Below are 24526 nucleotides of genomic sequence, written 5' to 3'. Positions count from 1 at the left end.
TCAGAATTCCTGCATACATTTAATATAAATTTTTGCCCGTGTATGAGGGCTACACACCCTGTGCTTTTTTTACTTTTTGTCTTTTTTTTTAACTTTGTTGTGGTACTCTAAGTGTGCACTAAAGTGACAAGATTCCTTGAGGCTGCATGTGAAACAAAATCTGCAACAAGGTAAGACACCTGTTGAGAAAAAGACATCATAGGTGCACTTAGTCTTGGTGTCTTAGATAAGGAGATGAGCCCTTTTTTACTCTTATTGTTTATATTGTTATGTTTCTGTGCAAGGAAAAGGAGAAATGCTAAAATACATGTTTTCTCTCCAGGGTTGTTTAAAGCGTTTTTAAAGCATTTATCTTGCTTATACGCCATGCGTAATACCACCACTTCCTCCTTTTGAAGTGTTTTCCTCGAATAAGATAAGAAATGAGGTTTTCATTTTTTCGCTTTCTTATGCTGGTGGTAGATCTGACTTATAAAACGACCCAGTCCCTGAAGTCCGGCTCTGGTTTCCTGTGGCTGGTGGGGTCAGAACCAGCTCAAACGGGGAGCCCTGGGCCTCCACATCCTTTCCTGTGTCAGAACAAGCAGTAAGTGCTTCCCCTAGCAGGACCTTGACCACCAGGCCCAATCCTACCATTCCCTTTGCTACGTCTGTCTCTGAATCAAGGCTGCTGGCCTTCGCTTGCTCCACTCTCCCACTCCCGGTTTATTTCCTTCACTGGGAAACATCCAACAAAGCTTCAGGGAATTATCGAGGCCAGTCTGATGAATATTCCAGTGTCCTGATCCCTGACCCATGCTGAACGTCATTGTCCAATATGTTATCCCTTGGGAACAGGAGTGCTGGAAAAATCAGCTGCTGGTGATTTATTTATTTTAGTAGCTCTGTTTCTCTTTCTTGTATTAATTTACAATCTGTCGGTGATCTCGCCGACGATACGGCTCTGTGACCAGATGTGCACATGAAACGCTGACTCAGGGTTAATCCTACTCCATGGAAATAAATTACAGGTGGAAGGTTGGTCTGAAATACCCCCCCCCACTCTCTCTGCCACCACGCCAAGTGTCTAGGATACTAAATGAAGGGCATGTTCACAAATATGCTGGCCAGCAGGACCTGAAGAAAAGGTGAAGGGCATAGGGGGTTGCCATGGGAACCAATAATACAGAGTTCCAGAAGGCGCAGAAGAATGTTCCGAGGTTAAAGGTCAGAGCCGAGGAGCAGGAAGGTGCTCAGGACAGAAGGTGAGGGTTAAACTTGTTGGCCCAGTGTTCGGTGCCCTCATTGCTTGTCCTTACTTAAGCTTTCTCCCCATTTCTCAATCCCTGTTTTGGGAAAGTGATCCTCATTATCCTTTACTTCGGCAGGTCCAGTTTGAGAGCAATAGCCGATGCATTCCTCTAATGCATTGGTCTTGGTTGTGGCTGGAACTCGAGCATTATTGTGGTCAGGCCCACATTACACAAGCTTTTCTACACACAGGAATGAAAGCCGTCTATACAGAGCATTAGGCGATGCAGAAGGCCAAGTGATCTTTATCTGATGTGTACGCCTAAGGTAAAAGAAATATCCTGGGCCGTTCGTAGGGCCACGCTGTCCAACCGTTAATTCATATATAACTTTATCAGTCACTTTGTTGTTGTCAAAAGCATTCAGAATCTAATGAATATTTTAATATTAGGTGTAGAGAGTATCTGCTTTCCCAGCTATGCAGTTCGAGTATCAATCAATGAATGCAGTCTCAGTTTGTTAATAGTATATAGGAGCTCAAGCTCTTAGCCAAACCACAGAGTTCTGGCAAGAACACTTAACAGGGCAGGCAGGCAGTCTGGCTATTTACTGTTGGGTAATGTGTTATTAATTTGTTAGTTCATTTCTGCCTCCGGGAAAAAAAAAGAAATGTACTGTATGAAGCTGACAGCCAGGTGAGGGACTGTGAAAACCGAGGTGGGCACAGCACTACCTCAGGATTCTGGGGGCCCTCACCTGGTGTGGTTTTTTTATTGTGTGGAAATAACAGAGCACAGCCCCTTTCTGAAGTAACCGTCTGCCCTTTGTGGACTCTCCTCACAGTTCGCACTCCTTTCATTCGAATGCAGCCAAGATTAAAAAGGTCGGGACGTCGTGCTTTCAGAGCAGCAGAAAGGGGCTCTGCACGGCGCGTACAGTATGCGAAACCAGAGGCAGAAAAATGCCGCCCGTGAGACTGAATCAGAAACCCAGCCATTTCCTGTGCCCTGGGCCTGGCGGTTTGTTTGCCATATATGGCAATGGAATTTGCATGAGCAAATGATGGCCTATGGATCGGGGCTGGTGCTGAAATTCCACGGATGCTGACAGATTAAATATTGGAAATGGTCTGTTACCAAACTGGAAAAGAGGAGGAAATGAACCCGTGTGTTTCTGGCACAGACCCTAAATTATCCCTGTGTGCACTTGCTTCAAAGGCCCCATGTGCTGTTATTGCACAGAGCATCGTCTTTCTGGAAAGTAGAGTCTTTTGTACACGACAAGTTGCAGAATTAGCAGCAGGTATTTGATGGTGATTGCTAACTGGTCTGTATCCATTGTTGAGGTTTTTAATAGTAGATAAGCCGGGTATGATAACACTTTCTTTAAGGGTAGGGTATTTACTTGTCCCAGTTGTACACTGTGTGGGGTTTGTATTGTTTTGAACTACAGCCAGTGAAATTAGATTCCATATCTAGTAAGCTTGCAATATACAGTTAATGTTATCGAAGTGGAATTTTTTATTTTTTTTATTTAAAAAAAATATGATTTTGTATAAATTGGGTCAAATGCCATATTACAGTTAACTGTAATTAATAGTATTTAATAGTAAAAGTAGTTAATAGTAAAAGTAAGTAATAGCAACTTTTACTGCTGTTATTATGAGTTATGGAGCAGTCAGGATGATTAAAAAAATGCATGGTATTTTCTATTTAGGAATTTCACTCCCTAACACTTAGGTTAATATCTAACCCATAAAATATCTGCTACCAAGGACAAAAAGCAAGATATATCAGTCAGATCCAGCTTTTTGTGAAGAAATAGCAGAGGGAAACTTATGATCTTCTGTAGATCAGTCTCAGCTTTATTGCTGTTAGTATTTTTTATTTCCCTTAGAGCTCATTATACAGCTAAATGGTTAGCAGTAAGTGTTTTTTACCTGCCAAAAAAGTTTTTAATGGAGAGCCTGCAACCAGTTTTACAATCTGTAACAGGCGGGACATTTATTTAACTAAACAAGTCCTTATTCATTGTCTAACAAAAACTAAGACAATAACTTGCATAGAGTCCATTACACACTTCTTTTTCATAAAGATAACTAAACATCCACTACAGGACTGTCAGACTTCCAGTGGAATTCATTTTCATTCTGAAAACACACCTTGTAAGAACTCATTCCTTCTCAAAAGCGTTTTCCTGGTATTGTGGCACGGAGCAGACCTATCGCAGCACTTGTTTCATGTCATGTAGGAAACATTGAAATCAGCTGACCTTAGTACGCATGAACACCAGGGCTGGCCATCATCCTAACCTGGGTTGATGTCAGAAATGTTATCATCTGGAATCAGGCTAATCTAAGATTTACAGTAAAGTACACAGGTGGTTTAGGTTAAGTGTAATGTGCAAGGGTCAGCTGTTCAGCTCAGAGTCACACTTTTCCTCTATTTAGACATTCACAAGGAAGGCTATATGTACACATGTGTATATTTTTTTGTCTGGAGAGAAAGGAATTGGACTGGAGGATTTGTACTGAGGGAAAAGTGTTATTGTTTCTTCTGAATAGTAGTTTAAATCCATTATGAATAGTGGAGTTTTTCTCAGGTGGGGTGGTAGCTATACAGTAGCTATAAAGCTCATGAAGAATTCACAGAAGTTCTAGTTCTGTTTTAATATGAAAATATTTACAGTATGATAGACCTAGAACACCTAGTATTGTTGAATTATGGAATCAATCACCTGCTGAATTTGCCTTTTATCCTGTTTATCCTCATGCATATACAGTGCCATCGATGTTACCGTATACCAAAGAATTGGGGGGATTTTAGTTCTAGTTTTCAATTTTAAATCCGTCCCTGAAAAAAATAACGCTCTTTATTGAGCTTAATTCAACACAAATTCCTGGAATTTCGCGTTTCGAGATTCCGCGATCCCTGTACATCCCACAGGACTGTGGCTGTCCACAAAAAAGTTTGGCTGAATTGAGTCTGACCCCTAACAGAAAACCCTGACATATCAAGTCCTGTCATCACTAAAGCATTTACATATAGGAAAACAGAGGGAGCAGGTATGCATGCTTGTGTCACTATTTATGAGATAACAGTGGTCACGCATTCCAACAGTGTGCATTGTCACAGAGATCTTCAAAAGGTGTGTCACACCTGTGTGATACGGAAGTATTTAGCTTTCCATTGGAACATTATCTTCATGAGGCCATATATTCATTACCTGTTACCCGTGACATCGGCCTTAAGGAATCTAACCCAGTTTCCCAATAGAACAAGAGGAAGCAGAATTTGTTTACATGCTGTCAAAAAACCTGATAATGATTACCTTCTGAAAAATAAAATCGACCAGTAATTTCTGGCTCTCCCACTGTCTGAAAAATGTACCAAGAAAAAGGCCTTCCCTTCAGTAAGCATTCCTTTCTGAGCGCTGGAGCCCCTTGTGAAGAAGGAGCCAGTTAGAAATGAGAGTGCCTTCTTGCGGGTGTGTAAGAATGTTGCATAACTTGAAATGAGCTCAATAATTACTACATGGCTACCTGTACTGCATCATCTGTGCTTGATTTGCTGTCTACAGAAAATGTGCTGGTGTATGCTATGGTGGAAACTCTTTTCGGATGAGGCTACGGAATTTCAGAAAAAGTTTTATCAGACTTGTCTCCCCCAAGGAAAAGCAGTGGAGGATTTCTGGAAACCTGGGAACACTAGATCATGCTGTAAGAAAGGAATGCAAAAGAACGTAAAGCAGGAATCTGCCCCTTTCAGAATAATACAGGTTTTTATTGCAGGTTGCAGCGCCTGCTTTTCTGGCTTGGCCAAATTTGCATGCCTTTTAAAACCCTTGTCCTAGTTTACTAGTTTAACTGGCGCAACTCCCTTGATATTCGAAACTCCTTGGGGTCTTTGTTTTTTAAACAGTCATTATAACACTCTGTCTCGTGTGCTCAGACGCGGGTGGTTGTTGGGCACAACAACATTATTTCTCTCTGTTCACAATACGGGGAAATGCAGTATGGTCTTGCATCAGAGAAGCCTCATGTTCCCACACCTGCGCAATGTCAACCCGCAGGCCAGGCTGGTGTAAGATTAGCTGAGCATGGTGATCAATCACTGAAAGTGTTTCCCCCTTCGTGCTTATTGCACATACAGCATCCTTTCTTCTAGCACATTCTTCATGCGCACAGCTATCAGATTTACTGTTACCTCGTGAAGTTTCTGGATTTTTCCTCCCAGAGATTAGATTGTACAGGCAATGCAGTTTGGAGCTGTTTTTTGTTCTTCTTCACGTGCTTTCTTGTAGAAAGCTTTTCTCAAACGTAGTGAGAAAGGACAGACCTTTTATTAACCACACTACAGGGATGTTGTGACTGGGCCAGAATAGATATAGAAGATTATTTTTTTATTCCTTCTGCATTTCATTTAAGAGTTAAGTGGTGATGAGTTCGTTTTCCTGCATTGACTAATGCTCTGGAACAACACTAAAGTTTTGGAGAAGTTTAATTCTCAGGGGAAATGCTGCTCACAGCTCACTGTAACAGTAGCCCAGATGACAGTGATTCACAGCGGATGACGAATTACTGATGAATGAGCTCAGTTTCTGGAGTAAGAGCCCTTTTTGGACTTCTGCAATGGGACCCTTTTTGAAACGAGGGCGTCTTTGAAAGCTCCTCTTGTTTCTGCTTTGTCTAATGAAATCTTTCTCTTCAATGACAGGGGAGCAAAGGCCACTACCGGTACCACTGGCAGAGTCACAACGTCAAGCAGAGTGGCGTGGACGACATGGTGCTGCTGACGAAGATCAACGAGGATGCCATCGTGGAAAACCTGAAGAAACGCTACATGGATGATTACATCTTTGTATCTTTTATAGCCCTTTTTTATAAAAAAAAAACCCTACAAGGGCAAATTCAGCATCAGCTCCTGGGGAGAAGTAGTTAATCTGGTTTTAGTTTTAGTGTTAGATACAGTAGCTGTAAGATGTCTTAAACAAGGCATCGGGTAACTTCTGAATATTAGTGCTTGGGTTAATGAATGTGGCCGTGGGCAAGTCTGTTTCGGAGATGCCAGTTTCAATGTTGGCACGCACCCTGGCACCAGGCAGGCAGGGAGGGAGATCTGTGCTTACCTACCTCAGCCTTCTGGGTTTATAAAGTCAGGGGGAAAACGAAAAAAAATCTCATCTTTCTCTAAATGTAATATGAATCCCCTGCAGGTAATGTGGCTGAAAATCTTTCAAAACGGCATGGCATGTATGCGAAAAAAGGAATTCAGATAATTTTCTAGACTTTTCTAGAATTTTCTAGCATCAGAGATGCTTTGAACTGTCAACTCCAGAGGAAGTTCGGAAATAGCACAGTTGCTATAATAACCAATTCCTTTGTCAGCAGACTAGCACTGAGACCTAGTTCATATTAATAACATCATGATTCTCTATAAAACCTATAAACTCTGGTGTGGCTGTTTTGTATTGCTGTTGCATTAGTCAGTCAGGCATTCCCAGCCTTTAATGACATTCCAAAATAGTAAATAAAACAAAATCCATTTACTTTTCCTTCAGTTATCCGTTTATCCATGCGATTCCAAACCTCTGTGGTGTTTGTTGCTGGTATTAGTTATTCAGAGTAACAGGTGTTTGTGTACAATGTTGGTCTTGGAGCCTAACAAAAAAGTAAGATGCTAACCAGCACAGAGAGTACTAATGCTTATGAGCATAGGTGCATCGTCAATACAAGAAACACCAGGGTGAAAAAGCCCACAGAGAAGTGCTACCGAGCTAAGACACGACTAGCCAGCTTGAAGCCTGTATCAATTCCCTGATTGTGTCAGAACAAGAGCCACATGCAAGTGCGACACACAGTACCGCTTCACAGGGGATGACCACACTGCCCCTCTGAATATGGCCTTTATTGGCCCGTGTGCGTGAATAGTGGATGAGCAATCCTACAGAGCAGCATGGTGGCGCAGCGATTGGCATTGCTGCCTCGCAGGGACGTGCCCTGGGATCAATTCCAGAGCTGGCGTCTTTCTGTATGGAGTTTGTATGTTTGCATGTGCTTTCTCCTGGTGCTCTGTGGTTTCCTGCCACAGTCCAGGTTAACTGGTTCCTGGGAAAACAGAGTGCTTATCTCTGTCTGTGTGCGCCCTGCGATGGACTGGCATCCCATCCATGATTTGCCCTGCCTACCCGCCTGCTTTATCAGGACAGGCTCCAGCTCCCTCACCACCCTGAATTGGACAAAGCAGTTAGAAACTGGATGAATGGGATTCCTCCGGCAGGAACAGCAGCCACTGGTGGCTGGCTCACAAACTGCCTGTCAGCGGCTGTCGACCCAAACAAAAACAAGTGGGTCCTGCCCCTGCAGGACACAGAGCTGACATCACCCCCTTTTCCACGAGCATTAGATCACTTCATAAACGCTCTGACATTTGTTTAAATTGATACTTAAAAAGCCACAAGGAGTCGCTTTATGAGCTTCGGCGGTTAACACTCTTTTAAAAGAATGAGATTTTTAATATGGAAAAATCAAGTTTGCTTAATGGGGAACGCATCAGCGAAATTCAGTGTTATGCCGTAACTTCAGAGTTGCAGGGATCTGGTAATTTTGTACATTTTTTGGTTGTGTGGAGAGATATATTTGGATCACACAGATTAAAGGAAAATAACTACAACTAAGAGAATTTTTTTTTTCTGTGCACATTGAGCTGACCACAATGTTACGGGGAATTGACAAAAAAACATTGTTATACCTGGAATATCGGCAAATAAACCTAATTGAAAGAACCATTTTGATAGATCTGTAGTTTGTAGTAGCTTTGTGTAGAGAGGAACAAACGCTGTGATTAGTCTGATTTAATTGCTGGATTAGCTACTCTCTACGGTGTGCCTCTCGATGGTTGCTCATGCCCTGGTGTTATCACATTTTTCAAGATTCTGATCAACTGCTAAAAGACAAGCTGAGTTTCTTCTGACCCACACTAACAAAATAAGTCCATACCAGAACCACAGCAGCTCCTCCTGATTTCTGTAGCATTAATTGGACTAGACAGCATGTGTATGCCCCTCCTGGATGCACTCCCACCCTGCTCATACCAGGGCAATGTACCACACTGAAGGGTACAGCCCCAGTGATACAGCTATGGGCACATGAACCCACAGCCTGGCGGTTCAGTCCGGTAGTGTACCCATCATCCCACACGCCCCTGCTGACCCAGACTAAGCTCCAGTAATAACAGTCAGAACTGCTAGAGCACTAGAACACAGTGATGGAGGCTTTAAACAATATTTTGATGCCCAGACTTTGTGTTGTAATTCCCGAAAGTGGCCAAGATGTTTGCCCAGCAGTGCAGGCAGTATGTGCAGTACGTGCCGAAGATAAACCTTAACCCTAGCGTTCAGACATACATTGGACCTGTGCTCATCTCTGTAAATCCCTTCAAGCAGATGCCTTACTTCGGAGACAAGGAAGTGGAGATGTACCAGGGAGCGGTTCGTATTGACCAGATGTTAACAAGGGGGTCTTCCCCACTCCCGGGGGGTTCCTTTGCTCCCCACTGTTTCTTCATGCTGTGAGAGTTGCCGAGAGCCACCGTGGTCTGCTCCGCGCGTAGCTCTCCGGCAGCTCTCTGGGAACCAGCTCCTTCGCTTGGAGAATTGGAGTGTCGTTCACTTGGGCACGACAGCGCGCAGAAAGACAGGGTTGAGTTTTCTAGGTGTGGCACAAGAAGAAGTTCCCACAATTCTCAGAGTTGGCACGGACCTAATCTGCAAGGTTGTGCCTGCCTTGCTAACGCCGGTTTCTGCTGCGTTGGCTCTGCAGTCAGCTGTGCTCTCACTGTTGACGTTGGGTGGGTAGCAAACCTGTGTGGGCCCCCATTCTTTTATTTTTTTCCCCCAATCAGCATCTTTAAAAAAACATTTGCTGAAACTCCATCACACTCATTCCATATCCTCGTCCTTGGTATCCCAGTTTCCAATGGAATTTCTGTTCTAGCGGAGCTTGGAATTTCAAAGCAGAACCCTTAATTAACTAACAGCTAATGATTTGTTTCCCACCTCTGCCGTTCTAGTACAGATGTGTTTCAAGTGCTTACACATTACCTTAAAATATAAAAAACAGCATTTGAGGAGATCTGCAACAATTAGAAGAAATAATAATTCCTTACATTATTAGGAGGCCATGATTGGTAAAAGCCAGGGGGAAATTTTGGCCAAGACATCAGAGTAACTCCCCTTCTCTTCTTGAGAAACAGCCAGAGATTTTTAATGACCACAGAGTCAGGACCTCAGTTTTACTTCATCAGAAAGGATGGCGCCATTGTAAATTAATTATGCTTCCGATTTGTAACTGTTTTGTTCGCAGGCCCAGTACGAGAACCCTCCGCACATCTATGCCCTGGCAGACAACATGTACAGGAACATGATGATCGATCGAGAAAACCAATGTGTCATCATCAGGTAATGGAGATCTTCTTCGCTGTGCTGTTATGGATCGTTTTTGGGCAGGATAAATCCCTTTGTAGTGTCTGTGCATGGGTGCAAAAAACAGGTGCAAGGGAGAAGGAGCAGCTTCTGCGAGGTGCAGAGGAAGCTGGCAGCGGGCAGGTAGTGATGGCTACCTGTGGGTCCATACTGTCATCCAGAGCAAGAGCAGTCTGCAGCATCTAGACTACCGAAAGGAGGAAGCTAAGCAGTTGGAAGAGGTTATGCATCTGTATCATGCACACTGGCCGGCATCACCAAAGAAGGAAATTTAGAGGCTTTTTTTAAATGAACATAAGATGATGAATCCAAATGCAGCTCAGCTCCATTGGGCTAATTATTGTTTTTCCAGGAGAAAAAGTATTTCTTTCATTTCAAAACAGTTCTGCAATTGGAGTACTTGATTTTTTTAAAAAGAAGCCTGCTTGAATTTCAAGAGGGGTGTGCACGAGAATGTGGTGAATTAAAATGTTTTTATTTTGTATGTTAAAAAAATGAAAGGGCACCATCTGCACAGGCTCATTCTGATTTCTTGTGATGGGAAAAGTATACAGTATATTATTGCTTGGTGGTTATAGCAACATCCAACCAATTGTTGTGTTCAGACCAGTAGCTATAGCATACTTGTAACCTCCCAGTAGCAGTCCAGACTTGCATTGTGATTAACGGAAAAGGCTTGTACGACTGGGATGCTCTGACATCCATGACTGTATTGAAGAATGCGCTAAATTAGTAAACTTATTTCAGAGGCGCTTGGCATCTGCCTGCATGTGTATCTCTTTACAGCAAGTCACTTGACATGTGGTGTTCACCAGCAGTCCCTCCACTGGGAAGATCTACAGGCTTAATTGCTTTGACATTTGGGGCTGATTTGCACGGGTCTAGTTCCCTCATCATAAAAGCCACAGGCCTGGGTTTTGTGATTAGGTTTCCCGATCTGCAGTTCTGAAGACCACCCATGGGGAGTTAATTACCTTCAAGGCCACAGTGGAAACGTGGAAACTGCACAGTTTGTTTTGTCTCTGCCTACAGTTCAGCACAGCAACTTTGGAAGCTCGATCACGGTCAGGATCAGTCTGAGGGCCTGAGAACAGGAAACTGAGGTGGAAATCGGTGTCTGGCGCACTGCTTTAGTCTCGTAGGAGGCAGTGGCAGTGCGGACTGGTGTTAGTGCTTACCTCATGGCTAATTGGGCCTGTTTCAGCACTTTTCCTTGCTGGCGCAGAGCGAACAGCTGCCAGTCCAGTCTCCCACATGAAAGGAGTGGAAGTGAAATCGTGATGAGCCAGATTAGAAAACAAAGCTTAGCATACCACTGGACAGGCAGGTGGTCAGCATCACCTAGAGCCTCTTCTGAAATCATAACTCGCTGCGGAATGAGCGATTGGAGATGGTTGTTGACGTGGCAGTCCCCCCCTCTTCCCTCTTATCATTGCGCAGTATTTTTCTTTTTGTACAAGTTTTTGCTTTTCATTTTTCACACAGCAAAGCCTGTTACGTTTTCCTTTTAACCAAGAAGGTAGATGAGGGCATCTGAGCAACACTGTGGTCCACTGTTCAGATTTTGACATGGGCGGCCCTAATCGAGTAGTACTTACAGGGTCCCTTCTGCCAGGGGTACTGTAAAACAAGCACAGCATCCAGCACCTTCAAGGAGGGTTTTCACTTTTTGTTCAGTTCAGCCTACCCTAAGAGATTTATTACAACAAGGAAGCAGTCTGTAACTGCTAATGGGAATTAGGAACCACGAGAAAAAAAAAAAAACATCAGCACTTGAAGTGATTCTTTGCCAAGAGACTAAAGTTAAACCTGCAACTAAAGCAGTTCATGGTTTGTTTGAGGTGCATGTGGGCCTGTGTGCTGTAGCCCCTACAGGTAGGGGGCGCTGCTGGGTCCATCAGGATAGCTGTTCTAGAGGGCTCCGGGACTGGAAACAAATAATTTATCAATACTTTTAGTGTATGCCCAAAACATGCCTCCTATTTAAATTCCAGAAATGTTTCTTATGTCTTATTGTATAATAATAATTGCTTACACTTATATAGCGCTTTTCTAGACACTCCACTCAAAGAGCTTTACAGGTAATGGGGACCTCCCTCCATCAATGTGGAGCCCCACTTGGATGATGCAATGGGGGCCATAGTGCACCAGTACTCTCACCACACACCAGCTCTCAGTGGGGAGGAGAACAGAGTGATGAAGCCAGTTCAGAGATGGAGATTATTAGGAGGCCATGACTGGTAAAGGCCAATGGCAAATTTGGTATGTTTAGGAATTATGTTCCAAACAAACACTGGAAACTTCACACTTTAGAGGGGAGAAGCTGTCTGTGTGCATAAGATGCACTATGAGGGGGGCTTTTCTCAAGGGTCTTCCCAAGTCCTACAGTTCCTGGGTGTCGCGGCAGCACCCCACTCAGGAAAAGGGTGGTGCCCCTGCTCCCAGCTCTGCAATGAGGACCTTCATCTGGCAGGATGCTGATCTGTACAAGACAGCCTTCCCCGTTCAGAACTATTTCCCACACTCCTCGGATTGGCAGTGTCTAATAATAAGACACCACAATCTGCACTTTGCCACCTTTTATTTTTTTATAAACCTATAAAACTCAGACTTTTATTGCCTTCTGCAAAAGAGGGCATTTCTCTGGCACTGCAACAGAAGCTTTTTTTCCCCCCAGAATAAGACAAGGCAATAAAAACAGGGTTGTATCTGTGCAGGGTGGAAACCCTGAAACTGGAAAGATGCAAAATCCATTTCAGTAAAACTGTTTTAATTAGAAAAACAAACCTGCAGGAAATGTAACGTGACATCATGCATCGTTTTATGAAAACGCGCTGGACCAATAGTAGCATTTATCGCATGGGGGCTTTGTAATAATCAGAAACAATGAAGGCAGCAAGCATTTCTAAATCGGTTAAACTATCATTCCTGCTAATACTGAATGAAGTTTGTATAATTTGCCCTTTCAGTCAGTCAGTGACACACACTGTGTTTTGGGCAGCAGAAAATGAGTCTGTGTTGTATTTCAGTCACTCCAGCTATAATCTTTGTTGAGCTAATAAATCCTAGAGGAAGTCCACAATGTGTTTACCATCTGACTGCCGTGTAATTACAGTGTACAATAGGGAACACCCCAACGGAGAACAGAAACTTGTCCCAGAATCCAAAAGACAGGCTTTTCCAAGCACTGCAACAGTTGCTGTGCGGCTGGAGTAAACATGCCTTTTTGTTTCAGAACAGCAGAGTTAAAGCTGCAAATTCTGTAAACATTGTGAAATGACAAAAGAAACTACAGCTACAAATCGTGTAAATCTTGTTCCAGAAGAACAGGGGGTAGGTGTCCTGATGCACTTACTAGTACTTCATGTGGGGAGCCTGCCAGACAAAATACAGTGTTCTCTGTGAAGAACAACACTCGGCTTAATGAGAGCATTCAATGTGCATGTTACCAAACTTTATATGAGGGAGGTTTGGTTAAATCTTTACTCTAATAATACTCAAACAAGTTCCCCTTTGTAATTTTACGGTGCCCCAAAAATCATACTTTGTAACCAGTCTGGTTACACTTAATCAAATATTGTACATATGTCTTGTGAAAAGAAATGCACAGGCTCGAAGGCTGGGTGGAAGTGTTTGGCCTTGTGCTTATACATTTCTAATGTCTGGTACTAGTCTTTGCAGAGACCTGCTAGTTGAAATCGGGAATCTCAAGTCAAATCCACACCTGCTGGGCATCCACAGTATACTGTAGCTGTGTGGGTATTGTAAAGTGATCACAGCAGACTTCCTTTTATAACCACCTGATGCTTTCCCTAAGCATTCAGGCCCACGCAGGCATTTTCAGTAGGCGTGATTAAAAAGACACTTTTGTCATCTGAAGCCAAACGTCTATCTCAGCATGTTGAACTGCTCTTCTCCTTTTCCGATTCCCGAAGCCGTGCTCCTCTCTGTCTATCCTTGGAATCTGGGATGCAAATGGGTTTTCCCATGCCACTGTGGCGAAACGGGAAGCAGGGAGAGAGTTTGCCAGACCCTCATGGGGTCGTCTCTCCCTGTGCAGAGAGACCAGGAAGGTGGTGCTCCGCACCGCCGGGATGCTCTTAGTCACATTTCATTGGCAAATCGGGAAGCCTTAAAATCGTCTGGTGACCTGGAACCTGGACAAGAACAGCTTGAAGTAAGATGTGCTCTTTTTCTCTCTGCTGTCCCATTTTATTTGATCCTGTTGTGCGCTAACACAGTTACCGTTCTCATTGACTTAAAGGAGCAGCAGTCTGTGATACCAGGATTGTACCTTCAGCAAGCTGACCTCAGCTTGGTTAACTGGAAGCTGTCTCTTTAGATTTTCTAGAGTTCACTGGGGGTGGGGGAGGTCTAGACATCTTAAAAAGAGCAATAGGATTCCCTTAAGAAATGTCCCAAACAGACGAGGCCCTGTCAGTCCAGTCTGTTATTTGTATTAATGAGGGATAAGTATCTGTTGACAATGAGGGGATTTGTTAAACCCCCCGTCTCTTAAAACCTGTCAAAGGAGACCACAGCCGTTCTCAAAGCACACTGAACAAAATGCCATCCCTTTGTGTGACAAGAGCAGTCAGCGCAGTCCCGAACGTTATATATGCCTAAAGCCAAGATTAAAAACTAGGCTGTTGAAACAAAGAACAATAAAATATACTGGAATTTTATTTTCCACTGGAATGTGACATGTCAAATACTGTACATCCCAAAGCAAAACATGGGAGGTACTGTACGCAGTTTGTCTACAACATCGAATCATTTTTGGAGTCGGAGCAAAGCGGCCATTCCAATTCTTTTAAAGTCGACTGTGGAGGTCAGTCAGAGGGGCCCAGCCCTGAAAGCCACAGAAGTGTTTTACTCTTCTCCAGAACCCCTGGCTTACAACTGTTTTAGCTTTGAAGCCTGGGTAACAAATGGAAATATTTAGGGCATCATCTGTGTTTTATTGTCGGGGTTGCCACAGGATGATCACAACTGAGACTGTGAATCAAGAATAAAAACTTGCAGTGATTGGCGTTGACGTTTAAATAGCTGCACCGTTATAAGTGCCTGTTAAAAGATCCATAACAAAATTCCTGAATACTTATGGATTATAAATATAGCTGGAAAAACCTCTAATGGATTGTCGTTGTTTTTTTTTGGTGTTTTGTTTTCTCAGTGGTGAAAGTGGTGCCGGCAAGACTGTGGCTGCTAAGTACATCATGAGCTACATCTCCAGAGTGTCTGGTGGTGGGTCCAAAGTCCAGGTGAGGCACCAGATGAAGAGCAGACAGCTCCCTCTGCTCTTCCATCATGCTGCGTGCTTTTAGAGCCAGGGAGAGCTACCTGGACCACCGTGCGTTGCCGTGGGTTAAAAACAAAACAGAAGGGCCTACAAGTCTGTCACTGCTCTCGCTTATAACCCTGTACCAAACGTGTATAATCTGTGTTACGTTAAAAAAAAACTTGGGCTTCAGCCTTCGTTGGTGGTTTCAGCATTGCTGAACTCCATGCCTGTTCGGATTTGACTTCGACTGCCAAGCAGAGAACGCTTTCAGGCGTGATCTTAGACATGTCTGATTCCTTGTAGGTTTTACCCAAGTCTTTAAAGATTTTAATGATAAGTTTACAAGTGGCATTGTAAATCCTACTCCACACACGCACACATCCCAGACTGCCATTCTCTTGTTGGACAGACCTGCCCGGGAGCTGGGCTACCAGTCTTCCACCAGACTGGCCCATCTGTTGATCTCTCAGAAAGGCAGATGTCCTCTTCTTCAAGTCCCTCAGTCAACCGAAGAATAATAGCACTTTTAAAGACATTAAGATTTTGCGATCTTGCCAAAGACTGCTTCTAAAACTCCTTGCTGGCTTAGAAAGATCTTAGACATTTGTCATCATTTGGTCTGGTAAAAGCTTTTACTGGAATTACAGCCAGCCCTGCTCATTACTGTTTGTAGAAATGTGTGGATCTTCTAGTGGATCAGAGTAGACTGAATAATCATTTTTCCCCCTTCACTTTAAAGTGAGTGTTTTCTTAATTCACAGTTCTGAGCAGGTTTCTGCAACTAAATGCTCCTCGCCCTAATTGGATTATTTTGCTAAGTGTGTAGCAATTTAAAAGGAAAAAAATGGTAGGGTAACTAAAATTCATTCAAATTTTATTTTCCTTGGATATTTTGCTACAGCGTGGTTAAAAAACAAGCCTGTACGTTCTTAATAACTGTTGTATATTCCAATACGGCATTCTGAGAACACTCATATCACTGTGTAACAAGAGACTGACTGTTTTAGGAAGTGTGCATGTGTGAATCCCTGTGCTGATCTGTATTTAAACAGGTCATTGCAATTTTTTGAAGCACGTGTCCTTGAGATTTTTATCATTGTGTAGTTTAACAAAGCACCCAATCGTATCTGAGAGATCGGCTGCCCTCTGCCCTAGCCAGGCTCCTTTCTGTGTGTCTCAGTGCCACAATATTTGGTTCCTCTGCCTTCTCTGCTGCTACAGTCTAGTACCAAATAATATTAAAGCCACGGAATCTCTGGGAGCCTCTCATCCTCAAAGATCAACCCGATCTAGCAAAATGCAAAACAGTTGTCGTTCCGTTTTTGTTCCTGAATTTAAAGCATGTAAATTAAGTTTGGAACTCGTGTCCTTCATTTCCATGTTGCGCTCCAAAGAAAAATCACTTTTTGTTTGACTCTTTTTTTCACCTGAAGAATCTTGAAAATCTCTACTTTATACTGTAGGATTGCCACCAGCACTGTTCATGAAAAATATTAAATTCAAGTGTGTAAAACACTGTTATTGTTTTTGACCATTTCTGTTGCATGTATTAAAATGGACATTTGGCGAATTTAAAAATCACTGTCAGCTCTCAAAACTCAAAAAGAGTTTCAGAAGACATGGGACTCTTTCATTTGATTCTTGCAAAGATAATACAGTGTATGCAAAAGCTGTATTTAAAACAACAGGTATCGCTCCGATGGCAGGTAGAACTCTTGGGATAGGGTTTGGGAGTTTAGAGGTTTTTTTATGCAAGTATTGATTTCTTCTTCGTTACCTCAGTGTAGGTGAATACTATATTGTTGCTTATTTGTATTTGGTTTTCGCTCTATGATCATTTTGTTTTACCTTCAGATATAGAAAATTGAAGTACACTGACTGAATGGTCATACCTTGAATGCATAAAACCTTGCTTCACAATAAAACTGATTTGAAACGGGAAAAAAAATCAACTAATGGTCCATAAATCACGTACCTAATCTGTTCCAGGCCTGTTGCTAGTTATTGTGAAGTTCCCGCCATCAGCTTTCTAAATGCCTCTCTGGGTATATGTCTCAGAGTTTACATCCTGGCCCTTGTTGTCTCTCCTCAGCATGTTAAAGACATCATTCTCCAGTCAAACCCTTTGCTGGAGGCCTTTGGAAATGCAAAGACACTGCGGAACAACAACTCCAGCAGATTTGTAAGTGCTGCGTGTTTTCGGGTAACATCCTGTTTGCACTGTCATGTCCTGTGGCTTTGGCAGAACAAAGGAGGAACAGCCGGGAAAAAAATTAAAATGCAGCCCCGAGAGCCAGTTTTGCCTTTTCATGAGTTTTATTGTTGCATGCTCCCTCAGATTTGGTTCGCTTTACACACAATCTTTTAACTGCAAGCAGGGAGGATGTAAACCAAGTTAAAGCAGGGACAGCTGCTCTCATTCCCCGGCCACAAGACTTGACAGCAGTACACCACTCCTGTTTTACTGCTGCTGGCTGAAAACACAAGCCAGCTTGGCCTCTCCATCCAAGCTTCTTAATTAATGTTCCTTCTGTGTCGATAAAACAAAAATGACTTTCTGTCCTACCCAAACAAATTACCCTTTCATCAGTTTTTTTTTTAAATTTCTTATCATTGGAGAGTAATAACAGTAAATGCTTTGCAAAACGCACACAGGTCACACAGGTTTGAAAATGGGACTGTGTCACTGGCCACTAGTGACCGGGAGTCCCCTAGGGGTGCTGCACTGCAGAGGGTAGGGGAGGAATGCTGGGAGACTATGTGGCAGGGCTTAATTGGTGACACCTTATAACTGACAATTGAATGTTTTAAAGAAAACTCTCAGATATGTGTCCAGTCAGACGTTACTGTTTCTTGATGAACTGTAACTTCATGGCTCTTTGCAGTAGCTCAGAAGACGAAGTTTGCGACTGAGGGCCCACAATACATTGCAAGCTCTGCTTTTTACTTGACATGCCTCTCTTTGACACGGCAGCTCTACCCTCTCTTTCAGGGAAAATACTTTGAAATCCAGTTCAGCTCGGGAGGAGAGCCAGATGGGGGGAAAATTTCCAACTTCCTGCTGGAAAAATCCCGGGTTGTTATGAGAAATCCTGGTGAGAGGAGCTTCCACATATTTTACCAGGTAAGGAAAGGGGGGCTTTCAAGAAAATGTCCTCAGCTTGAACGGTTTTCAGAATATATGGGAAAGAAATGCTGTTTGGCTGCTTCAAACGCATGTCGTTCCTTTTCAGTGTGTCATTGAGGTCTTTGGAAAACTAGAGGAGGTTTTGCTTCCCTATAATATAATTTCCTGCAGTTTAGAGCAAAAAATAAAAATGTATGAACGGGGGATTCGCAATAGATACATATCTTCAAAATGACTTTTGGCTGATTTGCAATTTGCCATGCTTTTACAACTTAGCAATTTTCATGAATTAAAGGTTTTTGGTAAGCATGCTTCTTTGAAATCTTTAGGCATCTGTATTGCATCACTGTTGGCGCTTGGGTGAAATGTTTTAGGATTACTTGGAGAATGCAGCTTCTCTAATCATGCAGGGATTTGAAGTTGGATATCTAATCACCTGGCCTCTCATCTTCACAGCTGATAGAAGGAGCCAGCGGAGATCAAAGAAGCAGTCTTGGAATCACCTCTCTGGACTATTACAATTACCTCAACCAGTCTGGTTCCTACAAGGTGGAAGACATCAATGACAAGAGTGACTTTCAAGAGACAATGGTAAGAACTTAGATCTGGTTCTGTTTATGGTAGTGGTGGTGGTCTCCAGTCCTTGGTGGGCCTCAGTATCTACGGGTTGAATTCCCACTTCGCTCTTTATGACCTATTTGAGCTGAACTGGACCAGTTTAAAACTTGATTAACACTTAACACAAAGGTCTGCAGCTGCTGGTGATTTAAAGAGACCTGGAACACCTACTGGATTCTGGCCCTCCAAGAACTAAACTTTTCTGCTCATGGATTTATGCCTGATGTTGCAACAGGAAAAGGCAACAAAAGTGCTAAATTAGAAAACTGAAATAAAAGGCATGAAAGTAGTGAACAAGCAACAAAGGAGCAATACCAGAGAACATACTGGATCCATCAAATGGAAACACTACATCCTCAGGGGGTCAAATCTAGAGCTTGATTTCTGCATCTGTCTTTAATCTGTTTTTCTGTGATCGTTGTTGTTTATTCTTCTCTGTACTTTCTTAGAAAGATAAAAATTTCACTTCAGAAACCAGTGTGATCTTTTGAATTTAATAGATACATCTATGACCTGCCTCAGTGGATTCAATTGTGTATTCAACTTTTAATTGTTTCTCTCGATACCGATTAAAAAAAACTGCTGATGAAATATTTTAGACTAAAAATCTTATGTGATTTTCCAATTCCTTTAGTATTTTATGCTTTGGTGAATAGCTAATTATCAGTGTAGCTGTCATTTGAAATGTTGAAATATTTGAAGAGAGAACACCTGCTTGTTCTGTTGCATCTCTGACGAGGTATATATATTTGGAATGAGAAGTGATATCCCATGTAATATACAAAATGAATAAGCTAATTTGAAGTGAAATGTTATGTCACTATGGAAACACTTTGACAATAAAGCACTTGCTTGTATTCTGTATTCATGTCTGAATGTGGAGATTCTAATATAAAGCTTCTTTAAGAGTACAGTGTCATATGCATGCAACAGATGGGCAAGAGAGTGTTTTCATTTCACAAGACCAGAAAGGACCATTACATTTTGATTTAGGCAAGTGGTGAAATTCTTGTTGATTCACCTTCTCTCCAAGTGAACTTATCACCTATTCTCAAAGCATGTGAGTCCATGCACTCTGTCAACCAGATGTTGACTCAGTATAGTATAGATTCATGACTAAAACAGAAGAGGCCCTTATTTAAAAAGCAGTCCATCAAAAAATTGGCTCAGAATTCCGAAGTCCTTTAGGTTCAGCTCCACTGTTTCTAATTTTACATCTAGAAGCAAGCATTACAAGATCTTCAGTATGCTGAATGAGATCTCCTGAGTTAAGGCCTTTATCTGTGGAGCTCCTGATTAATGGAATTCAATCCCTTGCCTCCTAGAGGTTTTAATTTAAAAAATGCTCAATTTCAAAACCCTTTTTTGTGAATTATAGATTGCACTGTCTTGATCTAGTTTTTAACACATGCATAACTAAACTTCATGCTTTTAACAATAGATGCAGATTCTATGGGACAAGGGTGAGTGACCTTTACTCCTCCAGGATCATTGCAATCAGAATGTGATGCAATCAGAATGTCAATCACTAAATTGATCCTTAAATACCTGATTGACTCTGCTGCTGTGAACCACTGGGAAGGGATTGGGAGAGCCAGGACTGTCGGTCCCTGCCCGAAGACATGCAGAGATCTTATGGGGCTCCTGGCTCAGATCAGATCATACTACAGGCACTCAAGACTGGTATAATGAACTGAGCCCCCTCTCCCTCATTCGTGGCTTTTTCGCTGACCTGCTTCTGTTGGTCATGTGCTCTCCAGCCTCCTGTCACCTGTCGTTTCCTCCCCGTTCTCTCCCTCCAGCACGCGATGAACGTGATTGGGATCAGGTCCGAGGAGCAGATGCAGGTCCTGCAGATCGTGGCGGGCGTGCTGCACCTCGGCAACATCACCTTCAAGGAGTCTGGGAACTACGCCGCCGTGGAGAGCGAGGAGTGTGAGTATCGTTACGGGCGGAGGGTGGAGGCGCAGGGGTTAGGGGAATTTAGGCTGGCTTTATAAATCTCCGATAGCACAACACTGTTTTCCTAATAAAAAGCACTGGGAAGATGGCAGCATCCTGTGTAAAGCTCAGAATGTAGGTGTTTTTTTTCTTTTGAACTTGGGACGTTTTTCTTTTGTTTCATAAAAAAAAGTATAGAAAACCTTAAAGCGATGGAAAATAACCGTTTACTAATATTACCCCCTAATCAGGATATATGTTTCTGTTGTAGAACTTTCTGTAATTCTGCATTATTGCTTTTCTCCTGGGCTTATGGGCAGGGCAGCTTTTTCTATGCAATGCAGCTCTGTGGAAATGGCAGTATTACATCACTAACTAGAATTCTGCAAGGAAATATTGGATTTCCTGCCCTCCCCCTTTTCAGAATGGCTGAAATCTGAATTTCAGAGGCTGCTGTTCCATGGGTACAAAGCCACCTTCTGTTCTGTGCAGATGTCTTTTTGGTGTTCCCTAATCGCTGTGCTTCCTTTTCGAGTGTCACATCCCCTCTGCAGTCTGTCTTCTGCTGTCTACATCCTGGTACTCCACATCTGTTCGCTGCTGGCTGCTGTGGGTCCCAGCACAGCCCTTTGTACCACAGACGCCTGTTTCCTCCCCACAGCCCTGAATATATATATAACTTGCTCTGTCATGACAGGAGTCAAAGCTTTTGGATTGTTCATTTGTCCCCAGTGCTGTGGGGATTTTTACTTCTCGTTAATGTTTGACAATAGTTAACGTATTCATATAATATATATAGAGACATTTGCAAATTAATATTCCATTTTATTAAATTGCCAATCAATAAATAAACATGTTCACTTCCTTTGAAGTAATATTCCAAAGTTTATGGATAAACAGGAGATACACATAGATGAAGCTCAACAGTGTATTAACAAAAAGGTCTCATGACAGGAGAGTAAATGAATCTGCTATAGCACTGCAGCAGCACAGACATTTTCCTGCTTGGGTTAGCATTCTGTCGAGCATGTTTAACTCCCAAATGAGATAGAGGGGCCGCAAGGCCTCCTCTCTTTCTGATTACTTTAGGTTATGTCAAGTTCGTTTAAAGGTCTGGCCTCACTGGAATAATATTATTCTTCTTAGCAAGTCATATTTTTAGAATGGAACCAATAGACAAGGGGAGAGGTCCAGTCAAGTTACTCCAAATTACCTGTTACTTCAAGATTAGGAAAGCTGGTGTGAGCAGACCATTGATTAAACAATGTTTTGAGGAAGGGAACTACTTTTTGTTCCAGATGGTCTCTAAATGACTCCATTGAACATACCACCTGTTCAATGGATCACAGTTAACTTCTTCCTGGACATTAGAAATTAATGATTTTCCAGGCCAGCTCTAACAGCTGCTAGACTGGGGCTCTCCAGGACCAGGGTCAGAGACCCCTGCTCAGGCTTCAAGCACACGGGGCCGTGAAACCAAGAGGGCAGTGTGGGGGGGCTTCGCGCCACCTGGCTGGCAGTGTGGTGCACTGCGGGGAGGGAGAGAGGGAGGCTTCCCTAGGGAGAAGGGAGACTACACAGGTAGACACAGGTAGACACCAGCAGAGCGCCAGGCCAGACTCTCCAGGCTAGGGGTGCCCCATCCCGGTCCTGTGACCCACATACTTGAAGGATTTTGCTCCTGCAGAGCCCTCAGCTACACAATCAAACCCTTTATTGACTTAATAATAACCAGATGGATTTGAACTTAAACATGTTGGAGCTTTAACTGTTGGATGTCGTAAGTGAAATAAAATCCCAAGTTTTTAACTAGAAACAAAATGCAAATATTCAATTGCATGAACTTCTGAGATCAGTTACGGCTTCAGTTATCTGATGAAGGTGGGAGGGGATGAAAACCAGCAGGTGTGTTTTTTCTAAAAATATGACCTGCTAAGAAGTATAATATTATTCCAGTGAGGCCAGACCAGGCGTCACCAGGACCAGGATTGGGAATCGCTGCTCCAGGTGTCCATATGGCTCCTCCGTGTTAAAACGAGCCCTGTGCTGGTGTCCGCTCTGTCGTTTTCCTGCCCGTTGGGCAGCGCACCTCACGAGACATGGCTACGTTTATTTCACATGGTGGGAGCCAAGCTATAATGTTGTGGCTTGGGTGGAGATGGAGAGACGTTGAAAAGCTGGCCGTAGCGATGGGCTTCGGGTGTTAAAGCAGGCCCTAATTGTGCTCCTGCAGTCCTGGCCTTCCCCGCCTTCCTGCTGGGCATCGACCAGAGCCGGCTGAAGGAGAAGCTCACCAGCAGGAAGATGGACAGCAAGTGGGGTGGGAAGTCGGAGTCCATTGACGTCACGCTCAACGTGGAGCAGGCCTGCTACACCAGGGATGCCCTGTCCAAGGCCCTGCACGCCCGCGTCTTCGATTACCTGGTGGAGGTGAGCAGTGCTCAGCGCCCCTGCCGGCACAGGCGCCAATTACCAAGCACAACAGAGATGAAAAGAAAAGCAACTGCCTACTGTGTTTGATTTGCAGGAAGTTTTTTTTAATGTAGAAAACCTTTCTTAACAAGATTTCAGTGCTATCATATCAGCATTTTGTTTCGTATTACTCTTTGTATGGTGCAGCGGTCGGGGTTCTGGATGCATAACTGCGAGGTTGTGGGTTCAAATCCCAGCACTTGTGTGAAAGAAGGGTTCTCATTAATGCATGAAGTAACAAGTCATTGCACTTGTTTGTCAGGGATCCATCCCCCTTGGAGTTTTACTGTGAGCACTGTTTCTTCCTAGTCTAGTAGGAGTTAAAATGTGGGAGTGAATTTCCTAGTTGAGGCAACAGTGCACGAGGAGTAATGCCTGCATCTGTGCAAGACTATCAGATGAGCAAAGGTTTTAGTTCACGTCTTATTTAAAATCCTTTTCATTCCTTCAGTAAACTGAATTATAAATCTGTATATCATGCAGATGGGATCTATAACTGCTTCTATATACAACAGAAAAGTGCTTCCTGCCCCAAAAATGTCTGTTTTATGCTTCGGTTGTGCTCAACAGTTCAGCTGCAGATTTTTTTTTTGTTTCTGTGGAATCTGCTCAGAGAGAATTGAGGTAGCGGATAAAAGCTGGAACGAAGTGCTTTTAATGGACTGCTAACATCTGGCTGGCAGGTTTAGCTAGGTAGCTGAAGCCCAGTCGAAGTGATTATGGAGGGAAGAGTGAAGGGTAATGTCAGTGGCCAAGGAGTCTTTAAAACCGCCTGTGTCAGCAGAGTGTGTTGCAAACTAGGGCCTGGCTAGCACATTGCTTGGGTCTGAAGGATAGGGAGAAATGTGCTATTAAGTCAAGACAAACTAATTATTTCTGCGCCTCTCTGTCTTCTAAACCTGGTGGAGATGTGATTTTAATAGCATTCTTATTAATATCTAATGTACTAAGAACATAAACGTTACAAGCAAAAAGAGTATTTGACTCATCGAGCCTGTTTGGTAATTGGTCGCTAAATGATCTAAGGCTCTCATCCAGCTGCACATACTGTATGTTTGTTCATTGCAGTCGATTAATAAAGCCATGGTGAAGGACCATCAAGACTACAACATAGGAGTGCTGGATATTTATGGATTTGAAATTTTCCAGGTAAGAATGTTTGTGTGGGCGTTCAAATCCCTATCAGGCCCTAGATACCAAGCTGTACTGTGAATAAAGAAATGGTGAAATGCAAATGGTGCTGTGACATAGCAGTAGGTTTGGAATGAAAAGATGAAATTCATAGTACTTATTTAATTGTCTAAAATGTATATGAATGCCTAGACTTCAGTAATCACACATCTTGAATAGCATTTTACGTCTTACCTGAAATA

The 24526-nt window shown here is 43.0% G+C and overlaps 1 protein-coding gene across 2 annotated transcripts in view; it reads left to right on the top strand.

The window, feature by feature from the left end:
* myo1ea (myosin IEa) overlaps positions 1 to 24526 on the top strand; it is a 69560-nt gene that overhangs the window by 18567 nt on the left and 26467 nt on the right. For both annotated transcript variants that reach the window (XM_069190536.1, XM_069190535.1), the window contains exons 2-11: positions 5946 to 6089; positions 8629 to 8718; positions 9593 to 9687; positions 14888 to 14975; positions 17088 to 17177; positions 17988 to 18119; positions 18579 to 18713; positions 20543 to 20675; positions 22915 to 23111; positions 24222 to 24302. In XM_069190536.1, the coding sequence (XP_069046637.1) occupies positions 5946 to 6089; positions 8629 to 8718; positions 9593 to 9687; positions 14888 to 14975; positions 17088 to 17177; positions 17988 to 18119; positions 18579 to 18713; positions 20543 to 20675; positions 22915 to 23111; positions 24222 to 24302 (1185 nt within the window). The remainder of the gene's footprint in view (positions 1 to 5945; positions 6090 to 8628; positions 8719 to 9592; positions 9688 to 14887; positions 14976 to 17087; positions 17178 to 17987; positions 18120 to 18578; positions 18714 to 20542; positions 20676 to 22914; positions 23112 to 24221; positions 24303 to 24526) is intronic.

This window comes from Lepisosteus oculatus, chromosome 5 (genome assembly GCF_040954835.1).
Source record: "Lepisosteus oculatus isolate fLepOcu1 chromosome 5, fLepOcu1.hap2, whole genome shotgun sequence".
In the NCBI taxonomy this organism is placed as follows: Eukaryota; Metazoa; Chordata; class Actinopteri; order Semionotiformes; family Lepisosteidae; genus Lepisosteus; species Lepisosteus oculatus.
The sequence above is the reverse complement of the archived record's forward strand: the minus strand, read 5'-3'. Positions and strand labels throughout refer to the sequence as shown.